The sequence below is a fragment of the Oncorhynchus mykiss genome, chromosome 5 (genome assembly GCF_057628025.1).
Source record: "Oncorhynchus mykiss isolate SJ-2025 chromosome 5, ASM5762802v1, whole genome shotgun sequence".
Taxonomy (NCBI): domain Eukaryota; kingdom Metazoa; phylum Chordata; class Actinopteri; order Salmoniformes; family Salmonidae; genus Oncorhynchus; species Oncorhynchus mykiss.
In genome coordinates, this window is record NC_143026.1 from 12389591 (window position 1) to 12408196 (window position 18606).

Sequence of the window (18606 nt, forward strand, 5' to 3'; positions counted from 1 at the left end):
ATGAACACGACCCAGGCAACACAGCAGGGCTGCCTTTTTAAAAGCAGGAAACGCTCACTAAACTAAAAACAGGACTAATGCTGTGTTTACGTGGTACGAGGAAGATGGCAGGGGGTAAACCGGATTACATTGTTTTCAATGAGAGCACAACTGTAAATGCTGGCGGTGAATGCTGTCAGAAGCCACGATAGACGGGACTTGCCGCCAGAGTTAAAATATTTCAACTTTTGCCATCTGCCGTAGCTTCATTTTCTTCCTGATGTTGATTTGCACTGTTTGCTGAAATCACTGTAGCAACACATACTGTCGTGTTGACTTGCTTTTGCCGTTAGTCTGTCTTTTGTGTCCCTCGTCAAAACGCAGCATAAGTCAATAGTGCAAAGACGGGCGGTGTCAGAGGAAGGCCAGAAAAACTGTCAAGAAAGCCAGCCAGGGCCTCCCGGGTGGCGCAGTGGTTAAGGGCGCTGTACTGCAGCGCCAGCTGTGCCATCAGAGTCTCTGGGTTCGCGCCCAGGCTCTGTCGTAACCGGCCGCGACCGGGAGGTCCGTGAGGCGACGCACAATTGGCCTAGCGTCGTCCGGGTTAGAGAGGGCTTGGTCGGTAGGGATGTCCTTGTCTCATCGCGCACCAGCGACTCCTGTGGGGGGCCGGGCGCAGTGCGCGCTAACCAAGGTTACCAGGTGCACGGTGTAGCCTCCGACACATTGGTGCGGCTGGCTTCCGGGTTGGATGCGCGCTGTGTTAAGAAGCAGTGCGGCTGGTTGGGTTGTGTATCGGAGGACGCATGACTTTCAACCTTCGTCTCTCCCGAGCCCGTACGGGAGCTGTAGCGATGAGACAAGATAGTAGCTACTACAACAATTGGATACCATGAAATTGGGGAGAAAAAGGGGTAAAAAAAAATAAATATATATATATTTTTTTAAAGAAAGCCAGCCAGGTCATAGACTTTTCTCTCTACTACTGCACGGCAAGCAGTACCAGACTGCAAAGTATGGGACCAAAAGACTCCTAAACAGCTTCTACCCCCAAGCCATAATACTGCTGAAATATTTGTTTTATTTTTTATTAACCCATTCTCCACACCCCCTCTTTGGCGCACAAACATATATTATTTACAGCTTTTTTTTTCTACATATATTTTACATATCACACTTCATATATTTTACATACTGTGCCTGGTACAGCAATCGCATGACACAAAAGACAGACTAAATAACAACTTTGCTCGCTTTGAGGAAAATACAGTGCCACTGACATGGCCCGCTACCAAAACCTGCGAACTCTCCTTCATTGCAGCCGACGCGAGTAAAACATTTAAACGTGTTAACCCTCGCAAGGCTGCAGGCCCAGACGGCATCCCCAGCCACGTCCTCGGAGCATGCGCAGACCAGCTGGCTGGTGTGTTTACGGACATATTCAATCAATCCTTATCCCAGTCTGCTGTTCCTACATGCTTCAAGAGGGCCACCATTGTTCCTGTTCCCAAGAAAGTTAAGGAAACTGAGCTAAACGACTACCGCCCTGTAGCACTCACTTCCGTCATCATGAAATGCTTTGAGAGACTAGTCAAGGACCATATCACCTCCACCCTACCTGACACCCTAGACCCACTCCAATTTGCTTTCCGCCCCAATAGGTCCACAGACGCAATCGCAACCACACTGCACACTGCCCTAACCCATCTGGACAAGAGGAATACCTATGTAAGAATGCTTTTCATCGACTACAGCTCAGCATTTAACACCATAGTACCCTCCAAACTCGTCATCAAGCTCGAGACCCTTGGTCTCGACCCCGCCCTGTGCAACTAGGTACTGGACTTTCTGGCGGGCCGCCCCCAGGTGCTGAGGGTAGGTAAAAAACATCTCCACCCCGCTGATCCTCAACCCTGGGGCCCCACAAGGGTGCGTTTTGAGCCCTCTCCTGTACTCCCTGTTCACCCACGACTGCGTGGCCATGCACGCCTCCAACTCAATCATCAAGTTTGCAGACGAAACTACAGTGGTAGGCTTGATTACCAACAACAACGAGACGGCCTACAGGGAGGAGGTGAGGGCCCTCGGAATGTGGTGTCAGGAAAATAACCTCACACTCAACGTCAACAAAACAAAAGAGATGATCGTGGACTTCAGGAAACAGCAGAGGGAGCACCCCCCTATCTACATCGATGGGACAGTAGTGGCGAGGGTAGTAAGTTTTAGGTTCCTTGGCGTACACATCACGGACAAACTGAATTGGTCCACCCACACAGACAGCACTTCAACCTCAGGAGGCGGAAGAAATTCAGGCTTGTCACCAAAAGCACTCAAACTTTTACAGATGCACAATCGAGAGCATCCTGTCAAGGCTGTATCACCGCCTGGTACGGAAACTGCTTCGTCCTCAACCGTAAGGCTCTCCAGAGGGTAGTGAGGTCTACACAACGCATCACCAGGGGCAAACTACCTGCCCTCCAGGACACCTACACCACCCGATGTCACAGGAAGGCCATAAAGATCATCAAGGACAACAACAACCCGAGCCACTGCCTGTTCACCCCGCTATCATCCAGAAGGCGAGGTCAGTACAGGTGCATCAAAGCAGGGACCGAGAGACAGATGCTGATTTTCAATCTCAAGGCCATCAGACTGTTAAACAGCCATCACTAACATTGAGTGGCTGCTGCCAACATACTGACTCAACTCCAGCCACTTTAATAATGGAAAAATTCATGTAAAAAATGCATCACTAGCCACTTTAAACAATGCCACTTAATATAATGTTTACATACCCTACATTACTCATCTCATATGTATATGTATATACTGTACTCTATATCATCTACTGCATCTTTATGTAATACATGTATCACTAGCCACTTTAAACTATGTCACTTTGTTTACATACCCTACATTACTCATCTCATATGTATATACTGTACTCGATACCATCTACTGCATCTTCCCTATGCCGTTCTGTACCATCACTCATTCATATATCTTTATGTACATATTCTTCATCCCTTTACATGTGTGTGTATAACGTGGTTGTTGTGAAATTGTTAGGTTAGATTACTCGTTGGTTATTACTGCATTGTCAGAACTAGAAGCACAAGCATTTTGCTACACTCGCATTAACATCTGCCAACCATGTGTATGTGACAAATAAAATTTGATTTGAATATATTACCGAAGCGACTGCTGGAACAGTTAATCGAATGGCTACCCTGACTATTTGCACCGGCTCTATGCACACTCACTGGCCTCTACCTACACATACTACACTGACACTCCAACACACACCGACTTATGTTGACACCACTCACACATAAACACTCTTTCACTCTTCACATACGCTGCTGTTTATTATCAATCCTGACTGTCTAGACACTTTTATCCCTACCTACATGTACATATTACCTCAACTACCTCGTACCCCTGCACATTTGACTCAGTACCAGTACTCCTTGTATAAAGTCTCGTTATTGTTATTTTATTGTGTTACTATTTTCTTGTTCATTTTTGGCACATTTTTCTTACTTTTTAACTCTGCATTGTTGGTTAAGGGCTGGTAAGTAAGCATTTCACGGTAAAGTCTACACCTGTTGTATTCGGCGCATGTGACATGAGTTCTTTGCTCTTATAAAGCAGAATTGCATAGCGCGTTTCAACCTGATGTTTCAACCTATCAGGCATTCAGATCAATATGGCTTTGCACTGAGTTTCGTAAACACCTTTCCTGCATATTAAACAGTTCCTTGTCTCTTTGTTCTGTCACAAAAGAGAAAAAACAAGTGAACTTTCCCAGCCTGTTTCCCCAGACACTGACGCCTTTACAACAAATATCATGCTTTCTCGAATTTGAAATGAGTCGCGTACTAGGTATAATCTGTGTCCGAGGAAACCGACCCCTTGACATTTAACTAAATCTCTTTAAGTCCACTTTATAAAACACTCACGGTCCAAATGTAATTTAGGCTGCTTTTACACAGGCAGCCCAATTATTTTGCCTAATTAGATTTGCTATTTTGACAATAATTGGGCAAAAGATCAGAAGTGGGGCTGTCTGTGTTTGTGCCAAAATGGATGCGTTTACACGTCACAACCCCATTTTGTATGATAAACCTTCAGTCAATGTCCTGCCAGAACCGACTCTCCTGTCGCTCAATACGCAACAGCCTGTATTGGGGAAACACTTTCCTGGACGACACCCATAAATTGTCTGCTAATGCTATCAGTGTTGCGTTAGATGACCAGTACGTCTGGTAATATCCAGGGCTGCAGCCCAAAGGGCTCCTTATTCTCTATGGGCCCTGGCCAAATGAAGTGCCTTATTAAGGGAATTGGGTGCCATTTCAGGTCTTCTTCCTCCTATTCATCTGGCTGGCTGGCTGGCAAGGAGGACTGTGGTATGCCTCAGACAGTTAGGGAGACAGTTGGGATCAGGAGCACAGCTTGTCTGATAATAAGTCCTAATTGTATCCATCCAGTCTCTACTGGGAATAAGGCCGACTGGTATCTATCCAGCAGGGTTTCTGTTAGGAAAATGTTGCGCCGTACATTTGACCGGCAACGTTTTAATTTACCAGACATTTTGAGAAATCTGCCGGACCCATATGCATTGGGTGTGTAACCTGATTTTGGTATTCACCCACGGGGGGCTCAGAATGACAGATCACATTTAGATTATGGTAATTATATTAACAGAACATGCAAGTTGAGGGTGCAACTATTTGCAGTCCTTCAAGCCGAATTCTGATGTGCACTTTGAACATGTTTGAACTGTCCACGTTTACTTTTCCTCAGCCAACAAGATGAGAAACGAACAGCAATATATATATGTATATGTATGTATATGAATATGTATATACGTATGGTATGTATGTATGTATGTGTGTGTGTATATATATACACACACACACACACACACACACACACAGTGGGGAGAACAAGTATTTGATACACTGACGATTTTGCAGGTTTTCCTACTTACAAAGCATGTAGAGGTCGATTTATTTATCATAGGTACACTTCAACTGTGAGAGACGGAATCTAAAACAAAAATCCAGAAAATCACGTATGCTTTTTAAGTAATTAATTTGCATATTATTGCATGACACAAGTATTCAGTACTTTGTTGAAGCACCTTTGGCAGTGACTACAGCCTTGCGTCTTCTTGGGTATGATTCTACAAGCTTGGCACACCAGTGTTTGGGCAGTTTCTCAGGTTGGATGGGGAGCATCGCCACACAGCTATTTTCAAGTCTCTCCAGAGATGTTCAATCGGGTTCAAGTCTGGGCTCTGGCTGGGCCACTCAAGGACATTGAGACTTGTCCCGAAGTCACACCTGCGTTGTCTTGGCTGTGTGCTTAGGGTCGTTGTCCTGTTGGAAGGTGAACCTTCGCCCCTGTCTGAGCACTCTGGAGCAGGTTTTCGATCCTGACTAATCTCCCAGTCCCTGCTGCTGAAAAACATCCCCCACAGCATGATGCTGCCACCACCATACTTCACCGTAGGTATGGTATTGGCCAGGTGATGAGTGGTGCCTGGTTTCCTCCAGACGTGAAGCTTGGCATTCAGGCCAAAGAGTTCAATTTTGGTGTCATCAGACCAGAGAATCTTGTTTCCCATGTTCTGAGAGTCCTTTAGGTGCATTTTGGCAAACTCCAAGCGGGCTGTCACGTGCCTTACTGAGGAGTGGCTTCCGTCTGGCCGCTCTACCATAAAGGCCTGATTTGTTGAGTGCTGCAGAGATGGTTGTCATTCTGGAAGGTTCTCCCATCTTCACAGAGGAACTCTGGAGCTCTGTCAGAGTGACGGGTTGTTGGTCACCTCCCTGACCAAGGCCCTTCTCCCCTGATTGCTCAGTTTGGCCGGGCGGCCAGCTCTAGGAAGAGTCTTGGTGGTTCCAAACTTTTTCCATGTAAGAATGATTGAGGTAACTGTGTTCTTTGGGACTTTCAATGCTGCAGACATTTTTTTGGTACCTTTCCCCAGATCTGTGCCTCGACACAATCCTGTCAATGCTCTACGGACAATCCCTTTGACCTCATGGGTTGGTTTTTGCTCTGACCGGAACTGTCAACTGTTGGACCTTTTCATATAGACAGGTGTGTGCCTTTCCAAATCACGTCTAATCAATTGAATTTACCACAAGTGGAAACATCGATGAAAACAGGATGCACCTGAGCTCAAGTTCGAATCTCATAGCACAGGATCTGAATACCTATGTAAGTAAGGTATTTCAATTTTTTTATTTTGAATAATTATCAAAAATTTCTAAATCTGTTTTCGCTTTGTCCGTATGGGTTATTGTGTGCATAGGTTGAGGATTTTTTTTTAAATGTAATCCCTTTTAGAAAAAAGCTGTAACGTAACAAAATGTGTATAAAGTGAAGGGGTCTGAATACTTTACGAATGCACTGTATTGTACACACTCGCCAATTTAATTAAACAAAATTATACAAATGAACCTGTAGACCGATAAGCATGACCAGTCAAATGTGTTTACATCGACTGGTTTTTACATCAACTAATAGGCTAAAAAGCATTATCCCGGATAATTGGCCACTTCCAAATGTATCTGCTTTTTTTTATCGGCCAAATCCCCGGCTTTTACTGGCTAATGGAAACCCTGCCATCCAGTCTTGTTTGGGATTACATGCACATTGCGCACTGGCAGGTAGTCGGGCAGGCAGGCACAAACTGTTGGTTCAACAATTGGAACTGTTCAGGGTTCCCTCCACTTTGTTTTGTCCTGAAACCACCCCTGGTGTACGGACTCATGAGTTAGTGATGGTGTGTTTTTATTCAGTTACATTAGAATGCTTTTGAAACAATCTGAGATACAGAGTAAAGTTTTTTAAATAAGGTACTTTGAAACAGTCGCTTAGCCTAACTTAATTTCCTTCAAACATTGTACCACCTGTAGAAGTAATGAGCTATGACACTAATTAGCTTGGGTCATTAGCACATTCATTGTCACACAAATTAACATAACGTCTTATTTCAACCAGTCAGTTAAGGGATGCAAATGACATCCAGCTTTAGAACATGTTTTAACTGTGTGTGTCCATCCTCAGGGCGTGGCAGGTAACCACATGGTAAAGACGGTCCTGGATAAGACCAAGCACTCAGTGGAATCCATGATCACCACTCTGGACCCGGGCATGGCTCCATACATCAGTAAGTCAACACCAACACCATTTATCATTAATTTAACAGTGGTGGAACTAGGGTTGGGGTTAATCAATTCAGGAACTGAAATTCCAATTTAGTAAATTGAAAAAAAAAACTCCTTTTATCTTCCATGACTTCTCAATAAACCGAAAAGGAAAAGCTTTTTTTATTATTATTATTTTTTAAATCACTTCCTGAATTGAGACTTACATTTTAATTGAGCCCAACCCAGTTGAAAACACACTAGCTAGCTAATGCTTACATCAATCCCTTGCTTTGAAATCCATTACAGGAACTGTACAAGCGCACACTTTGGGGAGAAGGGTGGGGGATTGGGATTAAGCTTATCCATTATCGCCCTATATCTGCAAGCCAATGGGTGCGTCCCAAGTCACACCCTATTCCTATGGGCCCTGGACAAAAGTAGTGCACTATGTAGGGAATAGGGTGCCATTTGGGATGCAAACAATGTGTGCTGGTGCCAGAATGTTTTTTATTTAACTAGTCAAGTCAGTTAAGAACCAATTCTTATTTACAATGACATCCTACACCGGCCAAACCCCGATGCCGCTGGGCCAATTGTGCACCGTCCTATGGGACTCCCAATCACTGCCAGGTTAAAATCACAGAAATGCTCCTCCTCTAAATAAGAACTTGCCACTGACTTAAGTCTAAAAGTCTAAACGTTCCTACAGGATAAAATCGCTTGTTGAGTCTCTCGATTTTCAAACTCGTCTTGGGCTAGCATGCACTCTCCATCATGGATATAGCGAATCGATAATGGGTGACTGTTTTAAACTACATTTTCTTTCTTTTGACCTTGTACTACATTAAATATAAAACCTCAACTGTTTTTCTTTCAATCCTGGTGCTGTAAACCCAGTGGTGTGAATCACTTAAGCTAAAACACTTTAAAGTACTACTTAAGTAGTTTTTGGGGGGCATCTACTTTTACTATTTATATGTTTTACTACTTTTACTTTACCACATTCCTAAAGAAAATTAATGTACTTTTCACTCCATACATTTTCCCTGACACACAAAAGTTCTCGTTACATTTTGAATGCTTAGCAGGACAGGAAAATGGTCCAATTCTCACGTACTTGTCCCTGGTCATCCTGACTGCCTCCTATCTGGCGGACTCACTAAACAAACATGCTTTGTTTATAAATTATGTTTGAGTGTTGGTGTGTCCCTGGCTATCTGTAAAATAACTACAGTGGGGCAAAAAAGTATTTAATCAGCCACCAATTGTGCAAGTTCTCCCACTTAAAAAGATGAGAGGCCTATGACAGACAAAATGAGAAAAAAAAATCCAGAAAATCACATTGTAGGATTTATTTGCAAATTATGGTGGAAAATAAGTATTTGGTCAATAACAAAAGTTTCTCAATACTTTGTTATATACCCTTTGTTGGCAATGACAGAGGTCAAACGTTTTCTGTAAGTTTTCACACACTGTTTGGGAATTTTGGCCCATTCCTCCATGCAGATCTCCTCTAGAGCAGTGATGTTTTGGGGCTGTTGCTGGGCAACACGGACTTTCAACTCCCTCCAAAGATTTTCTATGGGGTTGAGATCTGGAGACTGGCTAGGCCACTCCAGGACCTTGAAATGGTTCTAACGAAGCCACTCCTTCGTTGCCCGGGCGGTGTGCTTGGGATCATTGTCATGCTGAAAGACCCAGCCACGTTTCATCTTCAATGCCCTTGCTGATGGAAGGAGGTTTTCACTCAAAATCTCACGATACATGGCCCCATTCATTCTTTCCTTTACACGGATCAGTCGTCCTGGTCCCTTTGCAGAAAAACAGCCCCAAAGCATGATGTTTCCACCCCCATGCTTCACAGTAGGTATGGTGTTCTTTGGATGCAACTCAGCATTCTTTGTCCTCCAAACACGACGAGTTGAGTTTTTACCAAAAAGTTATATTTTGGTTTCATCTGACCATATGACATTCTCCCAATCTTCTTCTGGATCATCCAAATGCTCTCTAGCAAACTTCAGATGGCCCTGGACATGTACTGGCTTAAGCAGGGGGACACGTCTGGCACTGCAGAATTTGAGTCCCTGGCGGCGTAGTGTGTTACTGATGGTAGGCTTTGTTACCATCTCTCTGCAGGTCATTCACTAGGTCCCTCCGTGTGGTTCTGGGATTTTTCACCGTTCTTGTGATCATTTTGACCCCATGGGGTGAGATCTTGCGTGGAGCCCCAGATCGAGGGAGATTATCAGTGGTCTTGTATGTCTTCCATTTCTAAATAATTGCTCCCACAGTTGATTTCTTCAAACCAAGCTGCTTACCTATTGCAGATTCAGTCTTCCCAGCCTGGTGCAGGTCTACAATTTTGTTTCTGGTGTCCTTTGACAGCTCTTTGGTCTTGGCCATAGTGGAGTTTGGAGTGTGACTGTTTGAGGTTGTGGACAGGTGTCTTTTATACTGATAACAAGTTCAAACAGGTGCCATTAATACAGGTAACGAGTGGAGGACAGAGGAGCCTCTTAAAGAAGAAGTTACAGGTCTGTGAGAGCCAGAAATCTTTCTTGTATGTAGGTGACCAAATACTTATTTTCCACCATAATTTGCTAATAAATTCATTAAAAATCCTACAATGTGATTTTCTGGATTTTTTTTCTTCTAATTTTGTCTGTCATAGTTGAAGTGTACCTATGATGAAAATTACAGGCCTCTCATCTTTTTAAGTGGGAGATCTTGCCCCACTGTAACTTTCCCTTCTGTTTGCTTTATGTAAGGAATTTGAAATGTTGTATACTTTTTACTTTTGATACTTAAGTACATTTTTGCAATTACATTTACTTTTGATACTTGCATATATTTAAAACCAAATACTTTTTGAATTTTACTCTAGTAGTATTTCACTTTTGCTTTAGTAATTTTCTATTAAGGTATCTTTTACTCTTACAATTGGGTACTTTTTCCACCACTGCTGTAAACCCACTGGGTGTGCAGTCCTTTTCTTTCCAGCTTTAACATTTCATTGTTAAATGTTATCATTTGTCAGGTTGTACCCACAGATGTAACCTTTTTAATATTATTATAGATAAAAATGCATCCTCCAATTGCAACATCTGCCTATGCCCACACATCTCAAGAAAATTGTTTATTTTTAATACCCTCAAACACAGTTGGGCATACGCTAACTAATTTCAAAATAGGCCATTATCACTGTCAATCGTGATTTTTTTATTTTTTTTTCCCTCATGTTTTTCCAGTCAAACTGCATGCAAACTATAAGCCTTTCTTAATTAAGTGTTTTCTGTTTGATGAGGAATTTTTTTTACTGTCCAGCTTCAGATAAGAAATGACTGAGGTGGTGTTTTTGGTTTATATAGGCCCTACTGTGCTACAGTAGGCCCTACTGTGCTCTAATCCTGGTGCTGTAAGGACCGCAACGTAACCAAGTGGTCATCGTTCTGGGTTCCACTGTATTTTATAATGAACATCAAGGCAGCCATAGTGAATTTGGATTCGGTTCATGTGATGGATCAGTTTGTCTGCATATGCAATAGAGGTGTTTCTGTAAGCTAAGCAATCGGACAGTAGGGCGGATTCAAGTACGTCGTACAAGAGTTCCAAGTCCGTAACAAACTGTTTTGAGGACAGCTGTTTGAGCAAACCTGATAGAGTTTTCTGTCTGTGGCTGTTCTGGTTACGTCTGCACACGCCTGTAGTTCTTCATCATTCACTCCACCACCAGAGTGAGAGAAGACAGGGAATAAACCACTATTTACCTCTAGGCTACTATAGCCTACATATGTATTTAGTTTGTCATTCTGTTGTTTTCATGGAAGGTTTGTGGTAATTATAATTTATCAAAATACATTTTCCAGAATTACACTATATATACAAAAGTATGTGGACACCCCTTCAAATGAGTAGATTTGGCTATTTCAGCCACACCCATTGCTGAGATGCGTGTAAAATCGAGCACAGTCATGCAATCTCCCTAGACAAATATTGGCAGTAAAATGGCCTCACTGAAGAACTCAGTGACTTATAAGTCAGTTCGTCAAATTTCTCCTCTGCTAGAGCTTCCCCGGTCAACTAAGTGCTGTTATTGTGAAATGGAAAAGTTAGGAGCAACACCGACTCAGACGCGAAGTAGTAGGCCACACAAGCTCACAGAACGGGACCTGCGAGGGCTGAAGCGTGTAGCATGTAAAAATGGTCTGTCCTTGGTTGCAACACTCACTATCAAGTTCCAAACGGCCTCTGGAAGCAACATCAGCACAATAACTGTTCATTGGGAGCTTCATGAAATGAATTTCCATGGCCGAGCAGCCGCACACAGGCCTAAGATCACCATGCGCAAAGCCAAGTGTCGGCAGGAGTGGTGTAAATTTCGGCGCCAATGGACTTTTATTTTTCATGGCTCTGGCTAGGCCCCTTAGTTCCAGTGAAGGGAAATCTGAACACTACAGCATACAATAACATTCTAGACGATACTGTGCTTCCAGCTTTGTGGCAACAGTTTGGGGAAGGCCCTTTACTGTTTCAGCATGACAATACCCTGTGCACAAAGCGAGGTCCATACAGAAATGGTTTGTCGATCGGTGTGGAAGAACTTGACTAGCCTGCACACAGCCTTGACCGCAACCCCATCGAACACCTTTTGGAATGAATTGGAATGCCAACTGCGAGCCAGGCCTAATCGCCCAACATCAGTGCTCGACCTCACTAATGCTCTTGTGGCTGAATGGAAGCAAATCCACACAGCAATGTTCCAACATCTAGTGGAAAGCCTTCCCTGAAGAGGGGAAGCTGTTATAGTAGAAAATGGGCGACCAACTCCATATTAATGTCCATGATTTTGAAATTATATGTTCGACAAGCAGGTGTCCACATACTTTTGGTCATGTTGTGCATTTTTACCATGCATCTCTGGGTAGTCTCAAATTGGGAAAAAAGTGAGGACCTCCTGCTGCGGCTGCATTACATCCATGGTTAACAGTTAAATCAGGTGGTGTTCATTCTGATGCACCAAAAGACCAAGTCTACACACTGAGTCTCCAGGTTCAGGATTGGATGAGCCCTGCCTTTAAAATGTACCAGCTCTCTTTTTCTATTGAGATGTCCTGGCAAACAGGCAGCGAGCGGTACAATGATCCGGGCAAGTCAACCTTGAGACACAAACAGGCATGATTTAACAATATAGGCTACACACATTGGCATCAGCGACTCAATTGCATTTTCCGCAGTTGAATACAGAGTGATAGAGTTCTCAGTGGAATGTCTGTCAATCTGATGGCAACATTTCTCTGGACTATCAATGGTTTCAGGGGTATAGGGCTCATAGAATATATAATGAATTAAAATGAATAAAAATAAAAGATTGGGAGGATTGACGTAGAGAAGTTAATGGAGGCAGGAATTTGTTGTACGGGGAAGGGTTAGGGGAAAGGTGTTGTGTTGGTAAATTAAAGTCTGGTCCACCACTTTGCACATTGTGGGCGGAAGTGTCTGGGAATGAGATTATTCCTGTATTAACTGTGTCTGTGTTTTTTTTTTTTTTTTTAGAGTCGGGCGGGGACTTGGACATCGTGGTGACATCAGACAAAGAGGTGAAGGTGGGGGCAGTGAGAGATGCCTTCCAAGAGGTGTTTGGCATGGCCATGGTGACCGGGGAGGCCGGCCAGTCTAACATCGCCCCGCAGCCCGTTGGCTACGCAGCCGGAGTCAAGGTCAGCTGTCTATCACGTTCCCAATATCTCAGAGACTGGTGTTCATTTATGTATTAGTGCTAAAGTATTCGGCCCCCTTGAACTTTGCGACCTTTTGCCACATTTCAGGCTTCAAACATAAAGATATAAAACTGTATTTTTTTGTGAAGAATCAACAACAAGTGGGACACAATCATGAAGTGGAATGACATTTATTGGATATTTCAAACTTTTTTAACAAATCAAAAACTGAAAAATTGGGCGTGCAAAATTATTCAGCCCCTTTACTTTCAGTGCAGCAAACTCTCTCCACAAGTTCAGTGAGGATCTCTGAATGATCCAATGTTGACCTAAATGACTAATGATGATAAATACAATCCACCTGTGTGTAATCAAGTCTCCGTATAAATGCACCTGCACTGTGATAGTCTCAGAGGTCCGTTAAAATCTCAGAGAGCATCATGAAGAACAAGGCACACACCAGGCAGGTCCGAGATACTGTTGTGAAGAAGTTTAAAGCCGGATTTGGATACAAAAAGATTTCCCAAGCTGTAAACATCCCAAAGAGCACTGTGCAAGCGATAATATTGAAATGGAAGGAGTATCAGACCACTGCAAATCTACCAAGACCTGGCCGACCTGGCCGTCCCTCTAAACTTTCAGCTCATACAAGGAGAAGACTGATCAGAGATGCAGCCAAGAGGCCCATGATCACTCTGGATGAACTGCAGAGATCTACAGCTGAGGTGGGAGACTCTGTCCATAGGACAACAATCAGTCGTATATTGCACAAATCTGGCCTTTATGGAAGAGTGGCAAGAAGAAAGCCATTTCTTAAAGATATCCATAAAAAGTGTTGTTTAAAGTTTGCCACAAGCCACCTGGGAGACACACCAAACATGTGGAAGAAGGTGCTCTGGTCAGATGAAACCAAATTTGGCAACAATGCAAGACGTTATGTTTGGCGTAAAAGCAACACAGCTGAACACATCATCCCCACTGTCAAACATGGTGGTGGCAGCATCATGGTTTGGGCCTGCTTTTCTTCAGCAGGGACAGGGAAGATGGTTAAAATTGATGGGAAGATGGATGGAGCCAAATACAGGACCATTCTGGAAGAAAACCTGATGGAGTCTGCAAAAGACCTGAGACTGGGACGGAGATTTGTCTTCCAACAAGACAATGATCCAAAACATAAAGCAAAATCTACAATGGAATGGTTCAAAAATAAACATATCCAGGTGTTAGAATGGCCAAGTCAAAGTCCAGACCTGAATCCAATTGAGAATCTGTGGAAAAAACTGAAAACTGCTGTTCACAAATGCTCTCCATCCAACCTCACTGAGCTCGAGCTGTTTTGCAAGGAGGAATGGGAAAAAAATTCAGTCTCTCGATGTGCAAAACTGATAGACACACCCCAAGCGACTTACAGCTGTAATCGCAGCAAAAGGTGGCACTACAAAGTATTAACTTAAGGGGGCTGAATAATTTTGCACGCCCAATTTTTCAGTTTTTAATTTGTTAAAAAAGTTTGAAATATCCAATAAATGTCGTTCCACTTCATGATTGTGTCCCACTTGTTGTTGATTCTTCACAAAAAAATACAGTTTTATATCTTTATGGTTGAAGCCTAAAATGTGGCAAAAGGTCGCAAAGTTCAAGGGGGCCGAATACTTTCGCAAGGCACTGTGTATATATAAAAGCCTTTATAGTTTGTGATCTGGGTATGTATTGCTGTTCCTTATACATTGTGTGTGTGTGCGCGCACATACAGTGTATGTAGACTATATTTAAAACATATGTTTTTGCTCTGGTTTTGTATTTTTATTTTTTATCCCTCTTCTGTCACACCTATTTACTGAAGTCATTAGTATTCAAATTCTAGCAACAATGTAGCAAATGTGTTCATGTAGAAATGATACCCTTAGACTGTGAATGTGCTGCCATGTAATAGGACACCAGTAGTCACTGACAGCGATAAGATTATATTCTGCTACAACTGGGGTCAGGCCATAAAATAAACGTTTTGGTCTACCAACCATTGTGGCAGGTAGATTTTAAAATCAGCAAAAATATTTTTCCCAGCTAAAATTAAACCAACAAAACACAAAAAAGGTGAGCATGCTTTGTAATGTTTCTATAAAACAAAATGTATTACTGAATTACTGGTAAGAAGTAATGTGGTATGCTGTAGTAACGTGACTAGTCATGTTTGTGCCTGTGGGATTTGAGTCTGACGAGTAGAAAGTGTTGTCTTCCCTAACAGTTGAATTCAAACATGGAAAAACAACCTAGCTTGTGAACAAAACTAAGTCTCCTTTGCTTCAAGTAAATTAGCACTTCTAAAACTGAATCTTTTCACTCAGCTCTTCACTCAGCCCCCAGGCAGGCGGTGTTGCTGCGTGAGGTACGATAGGCTATAGGATTCGTAGTTATTTGACTTGATGAGATACGTTTTACCAGCTATGAGACAAAAAACAGCAGAAATACTTTGAAAACAGCAGTTACACATTGGGATATTATTTTTTGGCTATCTTATCGCAAAATAATTTTTGCTCAAGTTGGCTGTACCTGCACCAAAAACTCCAGTATTTGTCAATCATAGCTTGTTCTCCATCTAGTTTTTAATTAGGAAGCCCATTTGTTTTCAGCCCTTATTTCAATGACTGATCAACTTTTCTCATGGCTCTCTCTTCTCCCTCTGCAGCAGACATATGGTGAGCAATATGTTTGGACCATGGAATCACAAGGAAATTAGTGTTGAATCGAAATAGAAATCGTATCTTGAGGTCCCTGGCAATTCCCAGCCCTAGTGTGTGTTTTAACAAAACAGGTAGCCATTGGTCTTAAAGGCTATCCTCACACACCTGTTCTCTATGGAAGCAGATGGTGTTTGTGTCCAATTCTATTTAGGCAGCAATGCATCATCCTCTCAGTGAAGAAAACTCTGGTTTTACGTACGGTGCCATGTAAAGCACCGCAGACTCAGACTGACAAAATGCTGTTATATTGCAGGAACAAGCTTTGTATTGAAAACGAGCTCATTCTACTGCATGCGGTAAACACTCGGATCAGTGTTAAGTCATCCAGAGAAGCGTTTTGTGTGTATGCGTGTGTTCAAGAGATGGTGTGTGTGTGCATTTCCTTTTGATTCTCGAATGTCTCACCACAAGAGATGTTAGGCACCAGGCTGGATGGTGGCGGGCAACGTGTGTGTGGTCTGACTTGCTCATATCCAGCGATGGGTGTCTTCCACTTGTTGGCGCAAAACCGTTTTGTTACAGCTTAATGCTATGTAAATGCTAGAGTTGAGTCGTGCTCTTCACTGCTAATTTTGCACATCTGTCCAGTAACCTCTTTACAAACCGCACAGAGGAGTAATTTACTGCTGGCTCATTATCTATAGGGCACTAAAAGCCTAGCCAGGCGGAAATCTAGTTTCCTCTGGTTAGGCTTTAAAGATCCTATCACACTATCTTAGACATATAGGCTGTGAGAACCGGCTAGAACCTGTTCTCATTTGTTTTCTTTTTCTAAGGAAATGGAGCCAATTACCCCTTATCTCTTTTATAAGCTTTCCTCCCCTTTTGGAGGGGTAAGCAGCTCTTTGTGTAGATGAAGTATGTAAAGACTGTGATTGTAAAATCTTAGAGATCCACTCCGGTATATCGTGAGAATTCCTTTTCTGTATGTCCTGGAAGTTACTCTCCGGGTTCTTCCTGAGGGAGTGATCTTCAAATAAACATCTTTATTATTGATAAATGAGTTCTGCCTGATTCTGAGGTGTGTCTGTCTCCACAGGGGGCCCAGGAGCGCATCGACAGCCTGCGGCGGGCGGGCGTCATCCACGAGAAGCAGCCCGTGGTCTCTGTGGAGAACTTCATCGCCGAGCTTTTCCCCGACAAGTAAGCACAGCAGGAGAAAAGACCACTTAAATCTCAAATCCCCTGTACACACACATTTCACACACATGCATTTCATACACTCACTTTCATACACCCTCATTCACGCACACATATATACACACACACACACACACACCCTCTCGCACTCACTCATTTCACTGTACACACTCACAGCATTCCACACACACACACACACACACACACACACACACACACACACACACACACACACACACACACACACATCACCAGCTGCCTCCTATGTAAGAACGTGTTCGAATAACCAAGTTATTATTTTTCTAATTTTACTCTCCCTTGTTACACACTTGTGCAACTCTCTCAAACAGCCTGCTTATCTCCCCTCATTATGTACCATTGGGTCCAAAAACCTCATCATAGATAATGAATGCTGTTTCGTAAGCTTTCCCATTATCCCTTTTAAAATGGATTATCATTTTGGAGTGGTTTGAAATGAATGTTTACGCCAAGGATTATAGCAATCGATGAGTAATGAGATGGAAATGATACATTTTTCATATGTGAATTTGAATATTCTATCTGTGTGCACATCCTAATAATTATTTACTTTATTAAGCTGTATTTGTTTATTTCTTTCTGAAATGCTGATTCTGACCTCTTCCAAAAACATTTCATTTGTTTAATTACAATATCAAAGATTATGTTTAAGGTGATAGATTTACAGAAAATGTGTGTGTGTGTGTATATATATATATATATATATATATATATATATATATATATATATATATATATATATATATATATATATATATATATATATATATATATATTTTAACCTTTATTTAAACAGGGAGTCACATTGAAATTAAACTATTTTACAAGAGAGCCTTGTATACGTTTACAAATAAAACCCAATACATAAATGAAGCACAACAGCCCTACATAATAATTCCAAATAAAACACACTATAAAAAACATAATACACAACAGTAAACAGATTTAAGAAATGCAATGTCATTCTGTAACATAAGTCTCCAATCAATCATTTTAAATGCCTGAAAGATCCACACATAAGGGGCAAAAATAAAAGCAGATTTTCCTAATTCTGTGGAGACTAAAGGGATCTCCGGAGTTATCCATCCCTGAGAACGGGTTTGGTCATTTGTACGTCTAAATTGAATCAATGACGTTACGTAGAGAGGAAGTTTCTGCAAGACTGCTTTGTAAATAAATAAGAGTACAGCTCTCTTCTTACAGAGGTCCATCCCACATGTTTGTAAATAAGACGATGGGTCCTAAAACTGTCCCCAGTGATAAAATGTATTACTGAATGGAATAGGCTACCGCATGCATATAATGTTACCATAGTCTACTACAGGGAGCAGCGTGGTTTAAACAGAGGCTGCCCCATGCATATAAAGTTACCATAGTCTACTACAGGAAGCAGCGTGGTTTAAACAGAGGCTGGATTTATTTCTATATAATTTTAAAAAAAAGTTAATAAATAGATTTCAGATTCTTTGTAAAGTTTTCAATATGTGTTTCAAAAGACAATTTATCATCATTCCAGATACCCAAGTACTTAGTGAGAAACTTGTTCCATTTGAAGTGCAAATACGCAACTCCTCAGGATCAACATTACGAGACCTAGAGAACAGAATAAACTTGGTTTTATTTGCAGTTAACAGTAATTTAAGCTCAGTAAGGGATTTTGGGGGGGGATTGAGTTGGAATCATGCTGAAGATCACGAATGGCCTGCTGCACTGAAGAGGCACAGGAATAAAAACTCATCTACGTAGAGATGAATTTTACAGGTGTTAACAGTATATTCAATGTAATTTATATACAACGTGAACAACAATGACCCTAAAGTC

The 18606-nt window shown here is 42.1% G+C and overlaps 1 protein-coding gene across 2 annotated transcripts in view; it reads left to right on the top strand.

The window, feature by feature from the left end:
• The window catches only part of prrc1 (proline-rich coiled-coil 1), a 34489-nt gene that overhangs the window by 10195 nt on the left and 5688 nt on the right, over window positions 1–18606 (top strand). For both annotated transcript variants that reach the window (XM_021601692.3, XM_036976790.2), the window contains exons 5-7: window positions 7066–7168; window positions 12702–12865; window positions 16646–16749. In XM_021601692.3, the coding sequence (XP_021457367.3) occupies window positions 7066–7168; window positions 12702–12865; window positions 16646–16749 (371 nt within the window). The remainder of the gene's footprint in view (window positions 1–7065; window positions 7169–12701; window positions 12866–16645; window positions 16750–18606) is intronic.